This window comes from Drosophila albomicans, chromosome 3 (assembly GCF_009650485.2).
Source record: "Drosophila albomicans strain 15112-1751.03 chromosome 3, ASM965048v2, whole genome shotgun sequence".
Classification (NCBI taxonomy): Eukaryota; Metazoa; Arthropoda; class Insecta; order Diptera; family Drosophilidae; genus Drosophila; species Drosophila albomicans.
The window spans coordinates 5,273,267-5,300,023 of NC_047629.2; the positions used below are offsets into that span (position 1 = coordinate 5,273,267).

General features: G+C 38.2%; 3 protein-coding genes across 3 annotated transcripts in view; 2 read left to right on the forward strand and 1 right to left on the reverse strand.

The window, feature by feature from the left end:
* LOC117566864 (sodium-dependent nutrient amino acid transporter 1) overlaps positions 1–26,757 on the reverse strand; it is a 193,250-nt gene that overhangs the window by 105,906 nt on the left and 60,587 nt on the right. The gene's annotated exons all lie outside the window — the stretch shown is intronic.
* On the forward strand, positions 9,803–15,096 carry LOC117567253 (ubiquitin-like modifier-activating enzyme 1). The gene is made up of 4 exons (XM_052004752.1): positions 9,803–10,894; positions 11,809–13,524; positions 13,587–13,895; positions 13,952–15,096. Exons 1-4 carry the CDS (start codon positions 10,082–10,084, stop codon positions 14,735–14,737), a joined length of 3,624 nt encoding a protein of 1,207 aa, XP_051860712.1. The 5' UTR covers positions 9,803–10,081; the 3' UTR covers positions 14,738–15,096.
* LOC117572749 (matrix metalloproteinase-2) overlaps positions 20,715–26,757 on the forward strand; it is an 89,930-nt gene continuing 83,887 nt past the window's right edge. The window contains exon 1 of the mRNA XM_034255825.2: positions 20,715–21,033. Within this exon, the coding sequence (XP_034111716.2) occupies positions 20,761–21,033 (273 nt within the window). The 5' untranslated portion in view covers positions 20,715–20,760. The remainder of the gene's footprint in view (positions 21,034–26,757) is intronic.

The window sequence follows — 26,757 nt, forward strand, 5'->3', positions numbered from 1 at the left end:
TTCATGAAAGACGACACCTTTTACATAATTTTGTTAAACACAAAAAATTGTAGTTTTTCTCTTTTTTTCAATTAAGAAAAAAAGTGAATTTAGCATAGTTTAATTAAATTCTGTTATCTGATACTTTTGACGTTAAAGGATGAACCTGATTTTGGGTTGATTGAGGGATAGTCTGACGATACGTTGATACGTTACAGCTGCCAGAATATCTTCTGCTTTAGAAATACTTTTATTGTAGATCTAATGAAGCTATTTTGCGAAACTAGCCCTCAATTTGAGCGAATTAAATGGCAAAAATTACCCATCGAATAAAGTAGTTGCCGTTGCCATCGTATATCAATCAATTGTCAATACGGTATGGCCATTTGATGATGATTTTATAATAGAGCAATGACCATTAAAACGCTAAGGCAGCTGCACAGAATGGCAAAATTTATAGTTTGGAACAATCGCAATCGCTGTTTATGACCATAGAGAATTGTGATATTAAAAGTTGTCCAGCTGTTTTCACATGTCAAATAACTTGGCATTTTGTGAGTAAGCCTCCGCAGAGTTATGATTGGTTGATGGTTAGGTAAGACAACAGAGAAGACGCCGCCGCCGCCGTCGTTGTCGCATGCAATCGCTTCCTGTCGCAGAACTAATTACGCACAGGATAACAATGCTAAACAGGAAGCGGAAACTAAAGTGGTCGCTTGGATGCGCCTCTAACTAAGCAACAAGCCGATGGCAGTGTCACAACACGCAGCAAACACACACAACACACACAACATCTACACACAACGCAATCTAACTAAGCAAATTTAAATTACGTGCGCGTCGCTCCGGGCGCATTCATTAAACGTCTGCCCGATAATTAACGCTTCTATGTATGAAGGACTTCGCTCTTCTTCTCATCCAGTCGGAACTACTGCCACAAGAAATGGCACAAAACGGAGGGAAATACAAGGAATATCATTCAACAATGAGCCACGTCCGGCTGTGTCTGCTTCAACACTCGGCCAGACAAAAACTGTCCCCTGGGCCCATTGTGACTAATTGATTTGCTCTAACAAATGCCTCGCGTCTGTCTGTCCACGTTTCCCATTTCCCATTTTCCATTTCCCATTGCAATTTGTTGACTCAAATTTGCGGCGGCTAGTTAATAGCATTCTAATGTCGAAAGCAAGGATCTTTGATTATATTTCAAATAGCGAATTTTGCATGCCATTTGAATTACCATAGGATAAGTTGGAAATCTTAAGATTCATTAATTTGTATTGTGTACGAAAGTATAAATGTTTAAAGGAATTGCGCTCCCTAGAAATAGAAAAAGTTTTTTGGATTTGCATTACAGAATATGTATATTTCAGAATTTTAATATAAAGTCAGATAGAGTTAATTCTTTAATAATTATTTAAGTAAATAACATATGAATAATAAAAATAAAAATGAGATTAATTTGTATTTAAAAAGCAGTTTGCTCCTAAAATACAATAATGATAACTTCTATTGCCTTTGATAAGTTACATTAGGATTTATTACACATTTAAATAATTTTAAAAATGTTATCTCCGCATTTGTTAATTTTTTATCTCTTTATTAAGATTTTTTTATGTACCTTAGATTTTGTAATATAATAATATGTCTTTTTATTAAAGTAATATAATAACTTATTAGGAATATATTTCTTTAAGTTTTTTACTTTTAAAATAAAATCGAAATCTCAAAACCAAGAGGATCTAATATATTGACAAGGGTTGGAGAAATACAACTATTATGAAAATAAGATAAGGTCCCAAAACTAGAAAAGTGAACTTAATTTGTAGCTCAAATTCGTACAATTCTTTCTAAGAAAGTCATTTCCTTTGCTGAGTCATTTCACATTTGTGTTCATAATAAATAATGTGTTTAGCCCATTTTGTAGAGTTCAAAATACAGCCCACGACCTTATGCACTCTGCACATACTTGAAAGGAGTTGGTCTGGTGAGGAAAGTGGAAGAAAATGCTTCGGGAAACTAAGGCATTTCGGCAAAAAAATTATTGACCCGTGCTGGGCATTGAAGTGAAGCAGTTTGGAAAATCCTCAAGTCAGACAGAAAGAACATCGTATGGATATGACAGATACGAGGCTCACTTGGAAGACGCCGCCACAGCGCAGCGTTGAGTAAGAGAATGCCAAAAAGGGGGAAGAGGAACCAATGGAAGGAAAAACTCGCTCAAGTGGTTTTCCGACCAGAGAGAGGGAGCAACCCTTTTGACTATCGACTAGCATACGCTTTCTCTTGCTTCAAACTGTCAGGGATTACATGAGGATTGTGTTTCTGTAGTATGGCTAAAAGAGGCTGTCGGTTCCAGCTCTTCTCTAGAGCGAGTGCATGGCGACCAGTTTAAGGAGTGGTGGGGGGAGGGAGAGACACTGCACTGTCAACTGGGCAGCTGTCGAGGTGATGCCTTCGAATTTGACTGAGCTTCTTCTTCTTCTTCTTCGTCTGACTTATTGAATTCAATTTTAAAAGGCAGCCTCAACAGCCCTATTGTTTTAAGGGCGAGTCTGTCTACCCCTTTGCATAACATATAACGTACTTTCCCTGACTTGGCTGCAATCACTCATAATGATTATGTTGCATTGTTGTTGGGTTTTTCACGTAATGATTCAATTAACGCAGCCAGCTGACCATTGGCTCTCTCACTCTCTCCTTCTTTCTCTGTCTCTGTCTGTGTCTCTGCTTCCGTATTCATTTTCATATTTATGTTGCATGTGGGAAAAACAAAAGGGGTTTTCACTCGACACACAGCACTTGGTTCTTGTTTTTGTGCTTTCCTCTGATTACAAGTTCGTCCTTTTGTTGCCTCTCTCAGAGTTGTCATAACTTTTGGCTACAAAATTTATGTGAATGGGTCTCGACTTCTCTTCTCTCTTCCTTACGATGGTCATTTGAGATGATGATGCTTTCCACAGGGTTGAGGGCTCAGAAAGATAACTGTCTGCGCTTCAGGTAAACATTAAACTACACATTCGAAACATTATTAAATCACATCCACTCGAAATTGTAATTGAATATTTTAGAATGATGGAAACTAAATACTTGCCCAGCTAGAGGCAGTCATGAATATATGTAGTGTAATTATTTTATGCCTTAGTTTATGATAATAATTTGCATAAGTTTTCTTTAAAATGTTATCAATTGCGTGTTCTTTATAATATACCATTTAAATTAATAAATAAAATCAAATCTGCGCTGTTTATTAGTTAAGGTAAGTACGCAATATATAATTTAACTAACAAAGTTGTTAATTTGTTTTTATAAAATGTATGTATTTGTTTATTAAAAAGTGTTTCACAGGCCTTAGTACCGCTATTGTATTGCTAAATTTTAAATATGTACACAATCAATAACTTTTTGGTTCTTCGTTCACTAGAATATTTGTTAAGATAGAAAAGTAATATAAGAATATAGTTGACCTACAACTTAGTTGATTTTTCATTCATATTATTTTATATTCTTCTGTATTTTCAATAATTTCATTTTTTTCCTTCGTTTTTTCAAAAAATCTGGAAGAGATCTATTCGGAATAAACCTTTTCAGATTTAGTATCTTCTCCAATCCTTTTCCAAATTTGATGTATTTATAATTAACTATATAGAGCCATCATTTAAGAAAATTTGTAATTTGAAAAATACATATAGGCTTTAGTATCTTATATATAATTTCTTTTTAATATTTTTCTTAAAATAAATGGGAAAAAGGTTAATTATAACTTAGAAAAGAAATTAACCTCCAAGTTTAAGTGTCTTCTTTATTCTTTTCCTCATTACCTTCGCCAAGTGCCGATCAAATTTTTGGAGATTTAATAATAGTAATAAGGTGTTTTTTTAAAATTATTTTTAAATTTCAATAGTTCTTTTCACATAAATCTTGAATTGCTCGCTTTAAGTTTGTGCAGAGTTACAAGTATTATTTACCCTTTTAAGGACGTTTAGCACTCCTTAAACATGTCATTGGCACAGCTGACACACAAAAAAGCAGTTGTTGGTTTCAATTTACGGACAATGCATATCATGTCAACGCTCTTTGAGTGGCATTTAACTTGGGATAACCTGGTTTTGTTAATGCTTTCTAGGGTATTTAAAAGGGCTTAAGCTTTAATTAAAAAGTGAAATGCGAAATGTGAAAGAGCAGAGCAAAAGGAAGCACAGCTGTGCATCCTGTGTCCTGTGTGAGCGGCTCCTCGTTAGCATTTGATCTACACGTTGACACAGTGTTCCCGGTAGTCCAGAGTGAAGGATGAAGGATGAAGAATGAAGAATGAAGAACGGAGTCTGAAGTCGATGTGAAAAAGTGCAGTTAGTAATCGGATACTTTTATTGCTGAAAGGATAAACCACAAAATGCTTTGTATGCAATGGCCATAATATAATACATTTTATAAGCAAAAAGGTGCCAGCAGTCTCGTTACCCGCTCCCCTCTTCATCATCACCCTGCCATACATGGTCATATAAGCAGCTTAAAGCAGGCACTGCGAAAACTTTACGACGAGACGACTGTTGTAACCATTTCGTCTTTTGTTTCAGTGGCAAAGAGAGGAGACGAGGAGCCGAGGACTGAGGGAAGCCACAGCAGTGCCTGTGAAATAACAAAAAGCAGCGAATAATAAAAAAAACAAAAAAAATAATAATAATAATTGCATGCAGCGCGAATTGTGAGGAAAGCAACGTTATCGGAATCCGAATGGCAACTGGCATAAATAATAAAAGAAGCGAAATACTTGGCTATAAAATTGATGGATTCGCTTCGCGCATAACGAATAACGAATACCAAATAACGGATAACGAATAATGTAAGCGATACTCGTTCGCATCGGATCGGGAGGGAACAGAAACAGACATAAAGTAAAAGCGCCGGAAAATCAAAATCACGTTACAAAGATGTTAAAAGGTGTCCCGACAAGAACGAGAGATGACAAACACCGAAAAGGAATTGCGGATGTGTAGCTTAAGCACATTAAAGCGAGAACTGTAGATTATTTAAATGGCGGCCGCAGTAAGCACATTAACGGGATTATCCACGGCCAATAAATGGTCAAAGTCAAACTTATGCAGTTGCAACATGCGAGTATGCAAAGCATCGTCGTTTCCCAGATGTGAGTTAGGTTAGGTCTGAACAGTTAGGTTAGGTCTGATCACTCATATCGTATATCAGGGATGGTTTCTTACAACGATGGTGGGGGGGAGGGGGTAAAGGGTTACATGCTCTTTTGATAGAGTCTTGTCAGTTGAAAAAGGATCGACACATTTTGCAAATTCCTTTTGTTCTCCTCTGCTGCATGTTAAGTAGCTCTCTGAGGAGAATGGGATTGCATGCCCATCGCACACATTGTAATAAAATGTTTACAAATTTTTGCAAATGATTTTGCATTCGCAATTGATTTATTGCAGGCTTAAGGGTGGGAAAAATTCGCGAATATCTTGATGACTCTGTTAAACTTTGCATAACAGAAAAGGAAGAGGACTTTCACACCTCGCAATGAGCTGTAATCATTATGAGGATTAATGAAGAACATGGTTCAGAAAAGTAATACTAAGAATTACAATTTTAAAAAGCGAAGAAAACTATAAACTTGTACTAATATTAATGTTATACCTAAAACATAAGCTATATATTTTGATTAGACATCTATATTTTGCAGACAATATCAGAAATATAATAATAATAGAGGGATTTGTAAACTCTATGATGACTAAATTTTACTATATAGAAAGATTTGTGCATCTTTCATTTTGTATAGTCGTATCAAGCATCATTTACGACTTGAAAAGCTGTTTTTTAAATTTTTTTAACGAGTGCGAAGCAAAGCTATAAACTAAAGTAGCTTTCACTCATCACTCAGTTTTAACGTCCTTTTATGGCCCCAGTTAAACTGCTGGAGAATCAGCTACTAACCCACTGCCACACATCGAGGATATCACACGCATCAGAGACACCAAGACACATCTTAGACACATCAGACAATCGCTGAAGAGAGAAACTGAAAAAAGGCCAAAATGCCTTTTATGACCATCTTTTAATTGTCTGGGAAAAAATGGATTTTATCATCAAAGCGAGATCTATAAGCAAAAGGAATTGATGGTTGAAGACGCACCTCAAGATATGAAGGCATTAAATGTTTTTTCTGTTTACTGAGCTCAGAAAATTCATGAAAAATACGTTACGAATAGAACGCTTCGCTGGACGCTGGCGAACTCACAGTTAGCTCTGCTCCGGGTTAGCTCCGCTTTGTTGGTCAAGTGCTGTGAACTCGCTGAGACTTTCTGATGTCGCCCTATTTTCGCGCCCCTGCATAATACTCTATACATCGGGTAATTTGCCTATATAATGTGTAGGAATGTGTAAAGGAGAATAAATATGAAATGATTATATTGAAAAGTAGTACTACTTAATAATTATTACTTTACAAAAATATGTAATACAAAAACGTTCCTTTTCTTTTTATTATGATTGAGATTGGAAATATAAAAAAATGTAGCAAAATTAAAAAATTTAAACTATAATACTAACGAAATTAATATGGGCTCCTTAATAATTGTCACTTCTTAATAATATATAATAGTAAACTTTGCTTATTATTATACCTTGAAACAGATGTAAATAAAAGTAAATGAAAAAATAAGCAATAATATACACTTCCAGTTGAAATTATAATATTAAATTGGCATTAAATAAAAATGCTAGAGAGTTAAGTAAAATAAGAAAGGTAAAAATGTAAAAGATATTACCTTCTAACAATATTAAAATTATTGAAGTACAAAGTCAAAAAGATATAATGTTTTGTAAAATTAAGTAAAATATGTTCACAGAGTTTCCTTCTAAGTCAATTTACCAGAAAGATTAAGCGCACTTGTTTTGTAAGAGTATTTAAGAGTCGCTCTCGAAATAATGATTGTTTGCTGTCGTCGTCGTTGTTTTCTTGCTTTATGCTTAGTGAGTAACGTGTGAAAGACGAAGGCAGTAGGAAGTGTCTCTGCCCCGATGCAATTTTGATTTGGGCCCGCAGGGTAAACTGGCCACAGGTGAGTGCGTCTGCCAGCGGAAACAGGTAACTGCTAAATGGTAGCTCGCATTTAAGGTAGTTGGTAGTCAGTAGTTGATTGTTGGTAGTTGTGCTTGGGGTATGAACAGCTAAGCAGGGCGCTGTTAATTGGTAGTCATCAGTTGAATTCCGCGGGGCGTTTTAGTCGGAATTGAGAGTGCAATGAATGCAATCAAAATATTTACAGGCATCAAATGAAAGATGCGCATGCATCGAGTCATTCGAGTGTAAGGATATTCCACGCTGAGAATGAAGGTGTGAAAGGACAATATGCCCGCAAAAGTCACACAGCCCGAGAGAAGTATTCAAATGGTGGTAGCGACACGATAAGATGCCGCAGCCACAGCTGAAGGATGCAAATGTCAGTTGCCCGATGCCGGTGAGACACAAAAGGGGTTTTGTCCTGGTCCTGGGCCAACAATAACTGTGTCCTTCGGGGCACGACAAAATATTTTCCAACATTTTCGAGTGTCTTTTTGTCTGTTTGTGTGTGTGTGCGAGCATTTCACCCGAGGCGGAGATTTATGCAGCTAAAATGGAAATGCGCGACTTGAAATTAAGTTGTAATCTTTGTAAATTTTGGCACTTATGTCTTAAAGGGGTTGACAGCTGTCACCCCTACCCCAACCCCAACCCCTTCTCCTACCCTTACCCCTACCCCTAGCCTTATTGCTGCTCACACCTTTTGCTGCTGTCTGACAATGCAACACATTTGTTTTGTAAATATTGCGTTTGTAGTTAATGCACAGAAATTTGAATATTCCGCGCAAAACAATTCACGATACTCAATACTCTGCGATTCCCGAATTTTGGAGTCATTTTTCATAGTCCGTTGATAAATATGCTTATTCAAATTTCGCTGTCATTCAACGTAGATTAATGATATCAAAATAATTTGCATAAGGCACCAGGCCAGAGCAGGCGATGGGAATGGCCATATGGGATGCGACCTTAATTAAGGGGACACGCGATCATTGAGCAAACGAAGCTCGACAGCTGCGCTCCCTACAATCCTCCCTGCTCCTGTCCAACTCTTGCCGTTTGCCACCCGCGACCACATTCCATTCCTTTCCATATACATATGCTAATTTATCCTGCCCACGCGCCACAAAACATACCGCACGCGATAAAGTTCGCGCAGAGGATCACCGAGGATCTCGGCTAAATTTAGAATTCAGCCAGCAGCTGTTAAAACTGTAAATTAAAATGCATTTTACGCAACTGCAACGCCAGCTGTTCTAATGGCATTCACTTAGCACTTCAAAAGGACACCCCCACACACACTCGCACACACACACTCGACGAGTTGCGGGCCATTGTTAGGATCTAGGATGTTTTGTTTTTCGAGGAAAATTACGCATTTTCATGCTCGACTACCGTTTTGACTGTGCCGAAAATAGATTAGCTGCACTCAAAGGATATTGAACTCAACCGAAAAACACAAAAAAAGGGACAGGAGCGCTGGCTATGGGTCACTTATAGTCTTACTTGTCGAGCAGTTGATGACAGGCGCGTGCCCTGATACAGCAAGGATATGATTGAATTTATACTTAAAGGCTAAAAATAGTTGTATCATTTTATTTAACATCATATATTATGAATCTTATTGTAAATATGTATTTATTCTGTAAGCAATGGAATTATTGTCAAGTTATTTGGCCTTTGCCAAAAATGCATCTATACTGTGCGACTTCTGAGACGAAGACACCCTCCACCAGTACAGCTACGGACCTCTACAGGCCGCTCCAACCTAAACCTAAACCCATTTTAAAAACAATATTATATTATATTATATTTATCTATTTCTTCCATTCAAATACGCGGCAAACCCGCCAAATTGCTGCAAGATAGTTTTTTAACTACTAGCAGTCTGGTAAAACTGTCCTTATTCTGACCATCTGGCAACGCTATAAGCACGGCATTTATCGTTTATCGATATTTTCACATTTCGAATAATGGCAGTTTCATATCCATTGTGAACATGTACCATATTTAGTACCAAATATTTTTTTGGTATTTTTCTATTTTCAATACTAGAATTCCATGGATGTTTGCAAAGTTCCCATAAATATTTTTTTAAAGAAACAAATTTTTTGGCGCGCATTGGCGGGATGAGAAAAAAATTTTCCAGTGGGACACCACACTGTTTAAAAATAGCTTCGTTCTATACCTCATGAAGTCCACCCAATCATATTTTCCGCTAACAATTAACATGTGTTAAACAAATATACATATTTTTAATTGAACAGAATTCTTCTACAAAATAATCATGTATTTAATAATAATATATAATAATTTTTTTATATAACACGTAATAAAAATACTGGAATAAGTTTTTTTATATTTTCCGAGTATCAAATTGCTGCCAATTATCAATGTATGTATGTACATATGTCAGAGCCTTCATTCGTATAAAGGAGTATTATCGAGAAAAATTAAATTTTTTATGAAAACAGTAGGAGTTTTACACGCAAATGGCTCTCAAGAATGTTTTAGATAATGTAAAGATTTTTAAATTATTATCAGAATAACAATCTTTTTAAAATATTGCGCATTTTTTCACGTTGTCAAAATTGTGTGCAATCTCCAATAAAATGACACCAGATAGCCATTCTCGACGTTTCCGTATTTTAGTATATCTCATCAGCGGAAAGTATATTTTCGCAAAGTTACCTATGGTCACATACCGACAAATAAAACAGCTTTAAGAAAGCTCTTTTTTTAAGAAACAAAAGTCAAAAAAGAAAGAAATATAGCAATAGTGCTGCTTCTAAAATTGCAATTCGCTGTACGTTTAAGTGTAAAGTGTGTGTAATTAGTTAATTGCTATTTGTGTTGCGCATTAACAGTGTGAGTGCCACGGACACGGCTCAAAATCAAAAGCATTCAAAGAAACAGAAGTCGTCGCCGTAGCCGGACCAATACTCGTGCATATTATTTCGTCGCCGTTGTCGGCGTGACCACGACACGCTATTTTAGGAATAGGAATAAACAACAACAGCAGCAGGCATGTCCCTCTCTGAGTCAGCATCCTGCACGACGAGCAACAGAGCCAATAGCTCGGAGGCTCCATTGTGCAAGCGGATGAAATTAAATGAAGCCGGCGATGATGGCGAAGCCGGTGGTGGTGGAGCCTCTACGCTGCCAGAAGCATCATCAAGTAGCAGCGACAGCAGCAGTCGGCGCAAGCTCGCTGCGAATAGCAGCAGCAGCAACAACAACTGCGAAAATCACGGCAAAGCAGCAGACGACGTTGACATGTTGAATGTGACAGAGACAGCTAGTGTTGCGTCTGCTGTCGAAACAGACTTGTGTGTATCGTCGTCTACTTCTGACTCGTATGCAGGCAATACGTCAAAGCAAGCAGCAGCTGCCGGTGGCGGGGACGTTAGTACATCGTCAGCAGTGAATAAGGAAAGTAGTGGCGTTAACAATTGTGCTGCATCGTCCTCATCGAAAATTATTAATTCACTGGACACGGAATCGGAATCAGCCGCTGCGCGCACTGTCAGCTCAACCAACTCCAACGTCAGCTCCACCAACAACTCCCACTGTACCAGTAACAACAATAACAGTAACAGCAGTGCAGCAGTTATGGCTGCCAACAACAGCAACAGCGCTGCCGCTGGCGGAGACATCGATGAATCGCTATATTCGCGCCAACTTTATGTGCTTGGACACGATGCGATGCGACGCATGGCCAAGTCGGACATTCTGATTTCTGGCTTGGGAGGATTGGGTCTGGAGATAGCAAAGAACGTGATTTTGGGCGGCGTTAAATCGATCACCCTGCATGACACAGCAACTTGTACGGGTAAGTGCGCCTAGCTTTTTCGTAACGAGCGGGACAGACAGACTTTGGATAAAAATCAATAATTTGCATTCTGATGTGCTTCTATTAATTGCCGCGCGCGAAAGAACAAAAATTAGACAATTTTAAATTGCAACCTGGTTTTCGACATGAAGAAAGAAAAAAATATATACCCCATGATTCATAATTCGGCAGAAGCAACAACAATACAGTTTTTCGCAACTTCGATTTTCAGCTGTACACAGCGGCATTTTTGTAGGTTATGTTATCTCTCTTTCTAGTTTTCAACGCCACTAGTTTGGCAAACGGCAAAAAAAAAAGAGCGCCTGAGAAAGAACAAAAATTTTACTTTTTGTGTTATTCTTTTTTTTTATTTCTATCTGCGATAGCTTTTTGTTCTCGCAACTCGCAAAAAAAGTGTGCGAGTGAGACAACCAGTGTGTTGTGTGCCGTATGTAATTGTTTTCGCTGTGCGCTTTGTGTGCACATTCGTTTTTGTTTTACTTTGTCCAGGCAAGCAAAAAATGCTTCATTCAAATGATGCACAAAGAGATAAAACTACTGCGTACTTTTAAGTGACTTCAATTGCTAACGTTTTCTATGGCCATTCCAGGAATGTTGCCCACCATTTTGCAAATTTTATGAATTTGCAGAACATCGCACAGAGTTGCCAGACAGTCAATCGCAATAGAAACATTTGTAGTAGTTCCAGTTCCAACAAACGGGTCACGAAAGCAGCTTCGGCCGTTTCCCTTCTTCCCGTTCCGTTTCCCATTCCCGTTCGTTGTCCCATTCATGATGCGTCATTCCCCCCTTCGCCACCAATGCGAAAGAGTCGCTGACTTTTGCTGAATTTCACAATGTTGTTTTATTTGTTGCTGCGTTTGCTGAACCTTTTTCTTAATCTCTTGTCTCTTCTCTGCAGCTCAACGACTTGTCATCGCAGTTCTATCTGTCCCAATCGGACATTGGCAAGAATCGCGCGGAGGCATCGTGCGCCCAATTGGCGGAGCTCAACAACTATGTGCGAACTGTATCCTACACTGGCCCCCTGTCGGATGACGAGCTGGCTAAGTACCGTGTGATTGTGTTGACCAACTCGAATGTTGCGGAACAGGAGCGCATTGGCAAATTTGCCCACGACAATAACATTGCCCTCATCATTGCTGAGACCCGCGGCTTGTTTGCCAAGGTGTTCTGTGACTTTGGCGAGAATTTCACCATCTATGATCAGGATGGTGCTCAGCCCATCTCGACAATGATCGCTAGTGTTACCCACGATGCGCAGGGAGTGGTCACCTGCCTGGATGAGACTCGCCATGGATTCAATGATGGTGACTATGTCACCTTCTCAGAGGTGCAGGGAATGCAACAGTTGAATAATAGCCAGCCCATTAAGATCAGCGTCCTGGGTCCGTACACTTTCAGCATTGGTGACACTAGCAAGTTTGATGCCTACAAGTCCGGAGGCGTGGCCACGCAGGTGAAAATGCCGAAAACCATTAGCTTCAAGTCGCTGGCCGAGGCAGCTGCAAATCCCGAGTTCATGATATCCGATTTTGCCAAGCTGGAGGCGCCAGCTACGCTACATGCGGCGTTTAGCGCTCTTGGCAACTATGTGACAAAGAATGGCAGGTTACCGCGTCCCTGGAACGATGAGGATGCTGCTCAGTTTCTGGATATCACTAAGGGCTTGAACGCCGACGTAGATGAGAAGTTGGTGCTGCAGTTTGCCAAAATTTGTGCCGGCAATACATGCCCTATTGATGCCGCCATTGGCGGTATTGTTGCCCAGGAGGTGCTCAAGGCCTGCAGCGGCAAATTCACACCCATCTATCAGTGGTTGTACTTCGACTCTCTCGAGAGCTTGCCAGCTGATCCTGTAACTGAAGATGATGCACAGCCTTTGGGAACACGTTACGATGCACAGATTGCAATCTTTGGCCGCAAGTTCCAGGAGAAATTGGCTAGTTCCAAATGGTTCATTGTGGGCGCTGGCGCCATTGGATGTGAGCTACTTAAGAACTTTGGTATGCTTGGTTTGGGCGTTGGCGATGGTCAGATTTTCGTTACCGACATGGATCTCATTGAGAAATCGAATTTGAATCGTCAATTCTTGTTCCGTCCTCATGACGTTCAGAAGGCAAAGGCTTTGACTGCCGCCACAGCGATTAAGCGTATGAATCCTGATGTTAAGGTTACTGCACATGAGCTGCGCGTTGGAGCCGAGACAGAGAAGGTCTTCTCCGAGGACTTTTTCGGTAATCTAAATGGCGTGGCCAATGCTCTGGATAATGTTGATGCTCGCATCTACATGGATCGCAAGTGCATCTTCAATCGCATACCACTTGTCGAGACTGGTACACTGGGTACCATGGGCAATGTTCAGGTCATTGTGCCATTTGCCACCGAATCGTACAGCTCCTCACAGGATCCCCCAGAAAAGAGCATACCCATCTGTACGTTGAAAAACTTCCCTAATGCCATCGAGCATACTCTGCAATGGGCACGCGACTCCTTCGAAGGTGTGTTCAAACAGGCTGCTGAGAATGCTGCACAATACATTGCAGATCCGCAGTTCACCGAACGCATACTCAAATTGCCTGGCATCCAGCCGTTGGAGATTCTCGAATCAGTCAAGGTGAGCAGTCAGAGTTAGCTAATCGTGAAAACAGTTGCACTAATCGATTCGTATGTTTACAGAAAGCATTGCTGGATGACAAGCCAAAAAGTTTTGCGGATTGTGTGGAGTGGGCCCGTCTCCACTGGGAAGATCAGTATGCCAATCAAATTAAACAGCTGCTCTTTAATTTCCCACCGGATCAGGTGACATCAAGTGGTCATCCCTTTTGGTCAGGTCCAAAACGCTGCCCTGAACCACTTGTTTTTGATGTAGAGGACTCGATGCATTTGGATTATATCTACGCAGCGGCCAACCTGCGTGCAGAAGTTTATGGCATACCCCAAGTTCGTGATCGTCAGAAGATAGCTGAGCTGGTGCAACAAGTTAAGGTAAGTATCTAGAATTGTATAGAATACTTCTAGATACTAACTTTATTCTCTTGCAGGTTCCCGAATTTAAACCACGTTCTGGTGTGAAAATTGAAACAAATGAGGCAGCTGCTGCTGCGGCAGCTAATAACTTTGACGATGGTGAGGTGGATCAGGATCGTGTGGATAAGATCATCAATGAGCTGATTAAGAATGCCGACAAGGGCTCCAAGATTACGCCTTTAGAGTTCGAAAAAGATGATGATAACAATCTGCATATGGATTACATCGTTGCCTGCTCCAATTTGCGTGCGACCAATTACAAAATTTCACCGGCCGACCGCCATAAATCAAAGCTGATTGCTGGTAAAATTATTCCGGCTATTGCCACCACCACATCGGTACTGTCCGGTCTGGCTGTGCTGGAAGTGATAAAACTAATTGGCGGTCACAAGGAGTTGAGCCAGTTCAAGAATGGATTCGCCAATTTGGCGCTACCCCTTCTGGCATTCTCAGAGCCATTGGGGGCGAACAAGAATAAGTACTACGACAAGGAATGGACTTTGTGGGATCGCTTTGAAGTCAATGGCGAAATGACGCTGCAGGAGTTCCTAAATTACTTTGACGAAAAGGAGAAACTAAAGATAACTATGCTGTCGCAGGGCGTCTCAATGCTCTACTCATTCTTTATGCCCAAGGCCAAGTGCGCGGAGCGCTTGCCACTGCTCATGTCTGAGGTGGTGCGTCGGGTGTCCAAGCGTCGCATTGAGCCTTATGAGCGCTCGCTGGTCTTTGAAATCTGCTGCAACGATGACAGCGGTGAGGATGTGGAGGTGCCCTATGTTCGTTACACGTTGCCCTAAACGAAGGCTGCGACCACGTCCACGACCCCTAATCTTAATTGTAACGGTTAAATTATTATTTAAAGAAACAAACATTTTGTCGTCGCGTTTGAAGTTATGCGCCTGGAAATTTGAACTGTGTGTTGCGCGTATTGCATTTCAATTAACAACAACACCAATCACCACCACACATACACACAATTATATTAAACACCCTTCACACTCACATTCACATGTACATCCATCTAATTGGAATTATAAATTTTAAATTACAAATGTATGTGTAATCCTATAAGGAAAGGCAACTATTGAATTTGCGTTACACAAAAAAAAAAAAAACAAAGACTCGACTTAAAAACTAAAAGAAATGAATCGAAAAATCTGTCTGCTCAGCATAGGTTAAACAATAAAATGAAAAGCGAAACAAAAAAAAAACATTCTTATCAAATCATACAAACGGAAGCGCATTTGAAACTGTTCATCTCGTTTATAATTTTTTTTAATTCGATATAAACGTAAAATTAAATTCAAAATGTATTAAAAGGCGAAGCAACTGAATAAAGCTGTATATTTCATATGGTAATCAGTCAGTGCGTTGAATCATCCTCCTCGACTTGTTCTTCCTCCTTTTGTCATCTATCTTGCTGGATCTGTAATCTCATTTGGTTCCTTAACGTCTTTTGCATAAAACCGCGGTTCCCCGGAGCTTAAGCTTATATTGCGACCCCCATCAGTGTCATGCGATTCCAGCCAAGTCTATCTCTATCCAGTGCTCCATCTCTGTTTGCTGCACTTGCACTCGCAGTCAGTTAGTAAAAAGTTACGTGACACAATTAAATATTTTATGCCCCAAGACGTTTATGCCGTGTCGGTGGCAGTCGCTGCCACTAAAGTGCAATTGGCAAGTGAAACGCATTCCGCTCCGACTCTCTTTCTAACGCACTCCTTGTACATCGTAAAGTTGTGGGCGTGCTATAATTAAATATTACACGCAATGCAACTGAAGTATACCAAAGTTATGCAGCTTCTTTCCTGCGTTGCGGCCTGCAAAACTTTTCCCTCGAATTATGCAGTTAATGAAACAAACGCTAAGTGAATTCGCATCCTAAGAAAAGCGTGGATACTGATCCTACATTAAACTTTAACATGAGTATAATTGCATTAGATTTAGACCTTTAGATTATTCACGTAGTACATTTGAAAGCGAAACAATTTCTGGACATTATTTTTGAAACAATTGCAGAAATCGTGAGTAAACTTTTGAAATTTCCTTCGTTTTATTTAATTCAGCAAGTTTTCTTCTTTACGATAAAAGATATATGAGTATCAAAACTTTTTGCATTGGGACAGCTCATACGCATTGGATATATATTTTTTTCTGAGTAATGTTACGAACCACTAAACCAGAAAGTCCGCAGATATACAGATTGTCAAGAACTGGAAACTCTCTCTCATAATGCGTCATCTTCGGTGTGTGGTTCCAATAAAAAATCCGTTGAGTCATGAGAATCATCAGATAAAAGCATCCAACCATACCTTTAAAAGAATTACGAAATTCGAACTCACTGGGACCGAAATTTGGAATAATCCCGAAAAACCTGATCTATACTAACGACTTATTTTACGGTTGAAAGTAAATCAAATGTGGATTAATTAATTGTATCATGAATCGGTAGGTAAATAAATATCATTATATCATAACAAACTGAGGTATTCGAATTCATTTATAGAGTATCTGAGATTCTTCTATACTGTTCGTCAATTTCAATCTTTTGTATCTTGCTTCTTTGTTGATATTTTAAAACATTTTTTTATATCTTCATTGTCCGGTTGCCAACCTGTTGGCTATTATCCAAAATATGTCCAAATAGAAGTGCATTAAATGCCTGAAATAATTTTATGACGAAATTAAAATATGGAATTTTCATGTTGCGTATAATAATATTCGCGTTGTTTTTGTTATAATTAATTCATTCAATAAATTTTCACTGGCTGTGACACTTTTTGCGATAATGAGGCGAACGGAGAAAGGGGGCTACGCATGTACGTCGAACCTGATTAATGAGCACATTGGATTGAAGCCGCCAAGGTGGGATAACTGATGGACACGGACAAGTGGCAAGGTAAGATGGTGCATTGTACGGGGGACGTTCAAGGGGAAACTGCAATTGTTATGACAAAATATTTATAATTTATTCGCTTAATTAATTGCCTACAGATTGGCTAACTGGGGGACGCCAATGCTTACAATTAGGTTGGCATTTCCTGTATGATCAGAAAAAACTTTTACTTTGGCGATCGTGTTGATCATACATTTGGCCGAAAAGTGCGTCATCCGCTGCCAAACTCATAACTATAAATATGTATGTGTTGGTGTTGATATTAAACGTTTGGTTATCACTCAATCTAAGAGGTGTATTACAACCATTTTATTTTTGAGTAAGTGAATGACGAACAGGTTCGACGTCATTTCTTACCAATTTCATTCATAATTTGCGTGGGGATTTTTTTCCAATAAATAAATACTAAACAATATTTGATTAGATTCACATGATTAACCCATAATTATAATTTTGTAAGTGCTGATCAAATAAAATCGATGGTTCCTATGTGGCTCACCCTAAATATACAATAAAATACTGGCGGAAATAAGCGTTTTTTCGTTTGTTTTTCATTTATTTTAAATAGAAAACAAAAAGTGCGAAAATAAATGAAGTACATAATATGTTTTTTGATATGATCTCCTGTAAATATACTATAAATGTTGGTTTACACACTTATTCATCTATAAGTATTTTATTTGTAGTTTACAGGGTATCTATAGGAATGAGAAGGTGCTCTAGCTTTCGGTTGTGTTGTGGGACAGTTAACACAATTTGAAATGGTTTTAATTTCCTGCCTCACTTTGGACACCATGTCGTCTGTGGAAATGAGACGTGTTCGATTTTGCGCACCTCCTAAATAAAAATTGAAAGCTAGAAACATGTACATCATACGAACACTGCTGAGTGTCCATTTATGAAACCAAATTGTATGTAAATATTTAAATTGAGTCATAAAAACATTGCACAATAGGAAGTCGCGACTCGCTACTTGCGACAGGAACAATCCATATAGGCTAGGCGCTCATGTGGCGCCCACACACACGCTCTCACACGACTACTATAAGGAGATAGTAGTTGCTAATGTTGCTAAGTAGTTGAACTGTTCGCACACTCCGCTTCATTTGCATATGACACGAACTTGCATCAGTCAAGATACTCGTATATGTATGTAGTATTATTTGCCAGCCGTTCAAAGCGCAAAGATACAACGTATTTATCAAATGCAACGCAATATTGTATTATACTTACATCCACACAAAAAACAACAACAACGAGCAGACAGATAATGCCCCTGAGTCATTGACATCGCCAGATATTAACCTTAGTCCAGGCTAAAAGCATTTCATTTTGCTTCGAGCGCACTATCAATAATTATTATAAGAAATAAAATTGTCTTCGGATTATCGAATTAAAAATGCTCTTATCAAAAGAAACATAAATAAACTAAATACTTAAAAGTTCTATTACAAATGTATGATATATAATATATATATTTAATATAGTTAGTTATTTTCAAGTTTAGTTTTTAAAATCTTATATTTTATAAATAGATAAGATTAGATTTAGATACAAAAAAAATTATTTATATCAATATTATATAGTATATAATACAAGACAATTCCGAGAAGAGTGATCAAAATTAAAAAAATATAAATAATATCTGACTTAGAGCGGATGCGCTGACAATGTGGGTTCGATACTGAGAATTCAGTTTGATATGCTATAAGTCAAGGCGTCCGATCTTGACAATGGCGTCGATAAGTGTGACTATTCATCGATCGGAAGTTACTTCACGACGTCCAAAAAGACGTAACATAGCTCATGTCTAATTTCCAGATAAGAAACATATTTTATTTAATTTCATACAGTCATAGGTATTGTTTTTAGGTCAGTTGACTGGTTATTGTCATCGGTACGCATTTAATTTAATGTTCAATTGACGATTGAACCACCAAGACCTTATAACTGAGTCTTGCTCGCATTTGCCGGCTTCGCTGGCAATTTGGGCGTGGATATTGTAAGATACATACATATGTATATCACTTGAACGTAGACTCAGGTCTAGGTCAATCACTTTACGTATGAGGATGATTGAAGATCAATAAAATAAATTTATATGAATAACGTGAACAATTCATATTTAAAAAAAATTGTAATACAAATAAATAAAGCTAAAATTACATGTTAGAATTTCAGTTCTTAGTTTGAGTGATCAAAAAAAATTACTTAATGGGGTCAAATGTGAATATAGTAATCACTACTTTCCGAATTTAATCTTCTCTTTACTTTTTACTATTTGCTCTTTTCAAATAGGTAACTGCTGAAATACAAAACAGCTGCAGCACCATTTTCGTTTCTTCATAATAAATCAAATTAATCGTCTGCAGTCAGATCTTCATTTTATTTCAATATCAATTCTGCAGAATTGGTTAAATCAGTCGCAAGCTTTACGGTTCATTCAGTAAGTCACACTTTGAGTTGGGAGCGCATTTGCTTCAACTGTCTACACGTTGAGCGTGTCACGCTCTTGCGTGCTATCGTGATCGCTTGCACTCTTTTCTGCCTCTCTTTTGTGCTCTTTGTTGTTTTCCCATTTGACTAAGTCAAGAGTCAGAGCAAGCAAATGGCTTTGTCCGCGACCGTTTCTCGAATTCTCAGTACCGGCCCGTCTGCCAAAGCCAACACAAGGCACAGGCGGTAAAACGAGATTTTCTGTGTGTTTCCATACTACGAGTAAAAATAAAAATTTAAAGAATTATTTTAATATTGAAAACGAATAAGACCCAAAGCAGAGGAAACGCATTAAAGAGGACGCATTGCTATTGCTTTGCAAGAGAGTTGCGTGAGTGAATATTGTGGTTGTTGTTGTTACTGCGCGGCCGCCTACTTCTTTTGTAATAAGGCGCGCACAAAAGCCAACAACAACAACGACAACAGAAGAGCAGGCGACGCGACGCGTCTGTGTCTGTGTCCGTGCGTGTGTGTGTGTGTGTTTATGTGTGAGAGCGTGGGATTTGCATCAACAAATGCAGCAGCTCCTTTGTATTCGAAACGCGCGTGCTAATTAATTGTGTCGTTGCATTTAAACGAAAGAAAAAAAGGAAGAAGCACAGCACACAAAAGCAACAACGAAAACAAACAACCGCATTACAACAGCAGCTAATGTGTGTTTAATAGTGTCGGTGTCGTGTGTCTTAGTTTCGAAATTCAAATTTAATTTATTACGAAAACGGCTTCCCTCCGCCTCCCCAACCGCGCCCACCTTTTTTGTATGCGTCATATGTGAAAGAGAAAAAACGGAAAAAAGGGCCAAGCCATAGCCAACAAAGCCCACCAGCCAAGCAAAGCAGTTGCCACAACAGAAACAAAAACAAAACAGAACAAAACACACAGAACTGTCGCCGTTTCCCCCGGTTGTGGACTGCTGCTGCTTCTGCTGCTGTTCCTCTGTCAGTCCAGTGCGCATGTGTGGTGTTTAACCGCCCGCGCTAAAAATAACAACAACAGCAACAACAACAATAGCAACGCAAACATCATCAGCGACAGCGACAACATAGAAATAAGGAGCATTAAAAAAAAAGTGAAAAGTTCACAATTGCAAACGGAGAAATTGCAGAAATTAGTAAAGCAGCAAAGCTTCAGACGACGCCGACGTTGACGCTCACGCTTACGCTGACGCCGACGTCGACTGCCAAATATCGGAAGTGCAGCGGCAGCATCAACGAAGAATTGTGAATAAAAGTGCAAGTTTTGAGTGTTTGGTGTGACTTAAAAACATGTACATGCGAGCATATACACAAATACACAGAAATATATTACAAATATTCATACGGTGAAATATACATATAACATATAGTTGAGAGGAGCAAAACTAACCTGGCAAAGTTTCTCAGTTTCTCAGTTCTTCGGTTCGTCGCAAACACGAAGAAAACGAAAGAAATGTGTTACACATATGGATTCTTGTTTGGCCTGCCCCTGGTTGCCCTCGTCTGGCTGTCGACGTCGCCAACATCAGCGGCAGCAATGGCCGTTGTAGATGTAACAGCTGCAACAGCAATGCCAGCAACATCAGCAAATAAGCATCAGCAGCTGATGCATCACAGCCACAGCCACCACAATCATCATCACAATCATAATATTCAGAATATGCAGCCCGGTGAGCAGAAGGTGCTGCCCAGCAAAGCGAATAAACTCGTCTCTGAGGATATTATGGTAAGCTATATATTATGGTAGCTATAAGCCCTAAGGTTAATCCTTACAAATCGAACTTTAACTTTGTGCTTAAATTGTATTCTTGTATTTTAATAACTTGAATACTGTATTAGGATAATATTCAAAGGAATCTTACAAAAAATGTGCTTAAAGGAACATAATGTAAGAGTTCCGGAAGTTTACTTAATGATTCTACAAGCACCTTAATCTAAGTATATAGTTAGAGATGATGAGGAAGAAGAACTGGAACTTAATTTAAGGAACCAGTTCGTTTTTTTCGAGTAAACTATATATTTTGCTAATGTCTAGCTTGCTATTAAAAATAGTATGTTTAGTTAAATACTTCTTGTAATTCCTTTTACTAAGAATTAAACACTAGCTTTCAAAGTTGATGATATTGAGCAGTTTTAATTTTCAAAAAAATAGAATAAAATGCAATCAGAGAAGACTGAATTCTATGTTCATCAATATGTTCTGAAAAAATACAGATACCATATCCAATAATAATCATAATTTTAACAAATTAAAACGTAAAATATCTTCATTTGATTTATTTATTTATTTTTGTCTGAATTGTACATAAAGTGGATTTCACTTAAGAATTTAATTTTTGCTTTCGTATTTATAAATTTTAAGTACGAACAAATTTATGTAAAATAATTAGCAAGTGGAACCTGTATTTTTTAATTACCCCATTTCAAATTGGAATTAAAAACTGCAACCATTTAATGTCATTCTTCACTTCACACTGTTTCACGAATTATATGGAAATCTGTTCTTGGAACTGTGAAGTTTATTGAAATTTCTCTCTGTGCAATTGGGGATGGTTTTGTTTATTCCTGTAATCTGGTGTTCTGCAAGTCTTCGTCTTCGTCTTCGTCTTGGTGAGTCATTAGTTGTTGTTGGTTGCATTGAATGCCCTTCTTATTGGGGAAATCCGACACCTGTTAGTTGCACATCCAATCATGCGCTTCCTTTTTATTCGAATTCATTAGAAAACTACCACCAATAACAACTAAACTAAAAAAAGGACAAACTTGACTAAGGAAGACCACAAACACAAAGCCAACGCATCGGAGACAACAGACAAGGAACAGTTGCAGGCACAACAACAACAATAACAACAACGAATTGACTTCTATGTCTGTGAATGACATTTTCTTCGCTGTACTTTTGCCAATTAGAATTTGGAAAAGTTGAAAGCAAATTGCATCAGTTGCTCGACAGTGTCACACTGGCAACTTTATAAACAACTCACAGCAACGGCAGCAACTCGTATCGTGCAGTGTGCATGTCTGTCTGTCGGTCCGTCCGTCTGTCCATCCGTCTGGCTGTCTGTCCGTCCGTCCGTCCGTCTGATGACTGCGTGTTGTTGTGCGTGAGTGTGTAGATAACTTAACTTAAGTTCACTTTCTATGTACATTTTCCGGGCAACTTCCGTTTGCAACCGCATTCGCCTTTGCCCCCGATGCAACACTCCATCTCCATCTTCGTCTCCAGCTCTCTACAAGTACTCAACTCCACCCCTATCATCTTGTCTTGGTCTTCGACCACGCCGTTCTCCGTTCTTCGTTCTCCATTCGCTGCTCACTGTTCGCCGTTTGTCGTTCATTTGATTATGAGAGCCTCATAAGCGCGAGTGCGTGAGTGTATGTGAATATATTCACTGCCATGCGAGTGTATGCCACTGTGAATGTGTCTGTACCATGTACGTGCCTTTGTCTCTGTGTGTGTGTGTGTGCAAGTGCGTTTATTGAACCGGGAGCAGCAGCGTCAGGCTGGCGACACTGTGCCTCTGTCGCTCTTGTGCCATATATCTACTGTACTATGTACTGTTCGTATACTCGCATAAGCACAATCGAGGGTGGCTCCATAAATTCCAATTGATTTGCTTATCACAAGCTGTTGAAAGTAGTCGAATATATTAGCTAAAGTTATATTTATGTTTCTATTGCTTGAAAATATAGAGAAATGAAAACTATTAACATGTATATAAATAATTTCATAAATTCTCATTTTTTAAGTAGCTGAACATATTTATATTTATGTTTCTTAAATATTTCAGAGAAAAAAGAGTTGAATATACCAAAGCCATACAAATTAGAATAGTTCCATAACTTTGGATCTTATCAGAAACTTTAAAGAACTTTGAACTTTAAAAAGAAGAACAGATCTGAATTTTTGTGATTTTTTGTGATTAAATTTAGAATAATTACAGCTGTATGTCTCGCCACTTAGTTTTCGATCTGGTAACTAATGATACTTCCAATATCTATTCCTGAATCGAATTTTGTATTTATATTTTAGTATTACCTTGGAGTCACAAAAGACAATTAAGAAATAATATATAATATTAGCGAAATTTTCTCAGTGAAGGAGTTTGCGAATGTGTTGTTACTTTTAAGTTACCAGCTATCTTACAAAAATTATCAGTAATTGTCAATCATTAGCATAAATATATATTTACTTTCTCTTTCTTGTTTGCATATACATTTTAAAATATTAATTTTGAAAATCTATTGCAGATATCTTTAATTTTTTAAAAGAATCTAGTTTTCTACAATTCATAGACAAATTATAGTTTTTATTGAAAACCAAATAGAAATATTTTCGTCTAGATTGATTTGTCCATTAACTGCCCTCTTGAACCCATACGTTGACACTATATAGCGTGTGTATGTACGACATATGTCTGTGCCTCGGGTTTCGATATCCTTGCTAAATAAACAATATGCGGGCTCACTTCGAGGGCCGCCCTCCTTCGGTGTGTGTGTGTGCGAGTGTGTGTGTGTGTTGTTCTCCTTGTATATATTACTACAAGCAAGTAGTTTTTATTTCAGCTGCTCGACACTCGACGACAACGTTGAACGGGGCTCAATTATAATTTTCTCACTCTTTGCGCTTTGGGCCTTTAATAAATGTGAAAATTTGTCTTCTATTTTTTCTGTTGCTGTTACTTCTGCTTCTTGTTCATCATACTTTACCATACTTGTGTGTATTTTGCATGCCAATCCAATGGACATGCGGTAGTTGTAGGAGTAGTTCCATTTTCCAAGTCGCGTCGTGTCTGGCTAACTGGCTGTCTGTCTGTCCGTCTGTCTGTCTGTCTGGCTGTGTGGCGCTTGTGTCTCTGACTCATCGACTGCTTGGTTGGTTCAATGTCCTTAAGAACACTTTGCACTCTTTGCCGCTCTTCGCCTGACTCCTTGGCGCGAATAAATTGCTCATATTTTTGATTAAAAAATTTGTTCGCATAGACCATGCCAAGACGTTCGTTCCCTGCTCTCTCCTCCCGCACCATGCTTAATGAGGACCACCGATGACGCCCCAGTCCCCAGTCCCCAGTTAATAATAATGAAACGAATACCCGATTATGTTTTTAGTGGGAATAACGAGCCGAACTCTGAATGCGTATCCTAGCGGGCAGACAAAATGCATTAAACCCTCCGAGATGCAGCCAAAACAATAAGCGTGCATTGTGCCGGCAACACAGCTCCCAGATCACACACACACACACACATTGGGTTACATATATATAGAGTATATAATATATGCATATATATATGTAAAGGGTAACTTAGTGTGTGTGCAGTTCGTTTTGGGATTTTGGGGTCATAGGCACGCGACGCTCCACAACACAGAGAGAGAGTCGAATGGACGGACGCGTTATCTTGATGCTGCTGCCTCGCTTGGAAAATGCATGCAACTGTGTATGGCGTCGCCCCATATATGTATGCATACGCACACACGCACACACTCACACACATGCACACGCCCATACAGTCACAAAGTCATTGGCAGTGTATGCAAATGTGCAACGAACTACGCTATGCATGTGCTTTATATGTGTTGATTTTATTTTCAGTTGTTATAGTTGAAGTTGTTGTTGTTGTTGCTGTTGTTGTTGTTGTTGTTGCTGACCTCCGGCGGCACGCATTTCGTGTTCTTCTATTTGTGGACACGCAGCAAGTTGGGAATTCGTATTCGTATTTTGTTTGCCAGTATTTTCATTGCACATTAATAATTGTTAATAATGCATGTAGACTGACTGCAGTTGCAATTTGTTTCATAAATTGCACATTTTGCACCACGCGTCTTTAATAAACCATTTCCCGTCAACAGCGACGGATTAATAAAGATATTAATTGAAGAAAATCGCATTACAAAATATTTACAAAAATTGCAATTTTATTTGCAATGAAAGAATTTTTTAATATATTTCATTTATTCGCTATTTATACACATATGTATATACAAATCAGTATTGCAATAATTTATAAATTATTGTAAGTGAACTGCAGTGATATGATTAAAATGATTTCCCACTATATTCGCTATAAAGTTGAAGTAAATATTAACAATAATTAAACAATAATTATAATCAACTCAAGACAATCACATTACAGAATATTTAAAGCATTACAAACATGTAAGAAAGCTACAGTCGAGTGTTCTCGACTGTGAGATACCCGCTACCCATTTTGAATAAATGAAATATATTTTGCGGTATTTTTCTCAAAATATACTGAATATACTGAAAAAATACTAAAAATATACCAAATGACATATGTGGTATATCGAAATGGTACCGCATTCAAAATATACCATAGACGGCACAATATACCAGATTGTCAGCCAAGGCAAATAAGACCCCTAGTAAGTAGGCGTTTTGCCCATACAAAAGTATTTCTTTAAAAACTTCGACAATTTTTATCTGATCGCAACCAAATTTACAGGAATCATAACTACTATAAAAGTTATTGTATTCGCAACTCTAGCTTTAAAATTACGCTTGTTATTTAATTTTTGATTTGCGGGGGCGGAAGTGGGCGTGGCAAAAATTTGAAATAAACTTGATCTGCGTGCAAACATAACAAATGCTGTCGAAAAAAAATTATAGCTCTATCTCTTATAGTCTCTGAGATCTAGGTGTTCATACGGACGGATGGACAGACACACAGACGGACAGACGGACATGGCTAGATCGTCTCGGCTGTTGACGCTGATCAAGAATATATATACTTTATAGGGTCGGAGATGCCTCCTTCTACCTGTTACATACATTTCCTGCCGGCACAAAGTTATAATACCCTTCTACCCTATGGGTAGCGGGTATAAAAATTGGAGTTTATTTTGATTGCAATTATTTCTCACCTTTCTTCATTTGTTCGCTATATAGCATAAAAAAGCATTCTTAATGCTTCTCATGATATTTTTCATTACAAGATTATAACATACAGCCCTAAATAAAATCATTTATAAATTTAAGCAAACAGAAAAATTATGATATAAACTAAAGAACATCACATTACAAAATATAAAAAAAATATTTGTATGTGATTTCATTTTTATTAAACTTTTTACCCAATATACTTTGCTTTCTAAAGTTAAAATAAATAGAGCAAACATTCTTATGGTATTATAAAATCACATAATTTACTTAGTTTTTAAATACTGTTTCGTGTTTAATTACCTAAGGATTTGTTAATGATAGAGTTAATGTGGTATTTAATTCTGTATTAAAAACTGCAAAAACATTTTGAAATTGACTCATCATACACTTAAAAACCCGCATAACGGGAATAATATTTATATTCACATTTAAATCTTTAAATATGTTAAAGCCATCTATCCAATTAATGGGGGAATTATGAGTAAATCTTTTGAATTGTTAATCATCAGCAACATTTGTTTTCTCCATTTGAAATATGGAATTATTTCGAT

Coding starts and splice junctions, on each gene's coding strand:
- LOC117567253 (XM_052004752.1), top strand. CDS start 10,082: ATGTCCCTCTCTGAGTCAGCATCCTGCACGACGAGCAACAGAGCCAAT. Junction 10,895..11,808: donor CAACTTGTACGGGTAAGTGC/GCCTAGCTTTTT, acceptor TCTTCTCTGCAG/CTCAACGACTTGTCATCGCA. Junction 13,525..13,586: donor AGATTCTCGAATCAGTCAAG/GTGAGCAGTCAG, acceptor GTATGTTTACAG/AAAGCATTGCTGGATGACAA.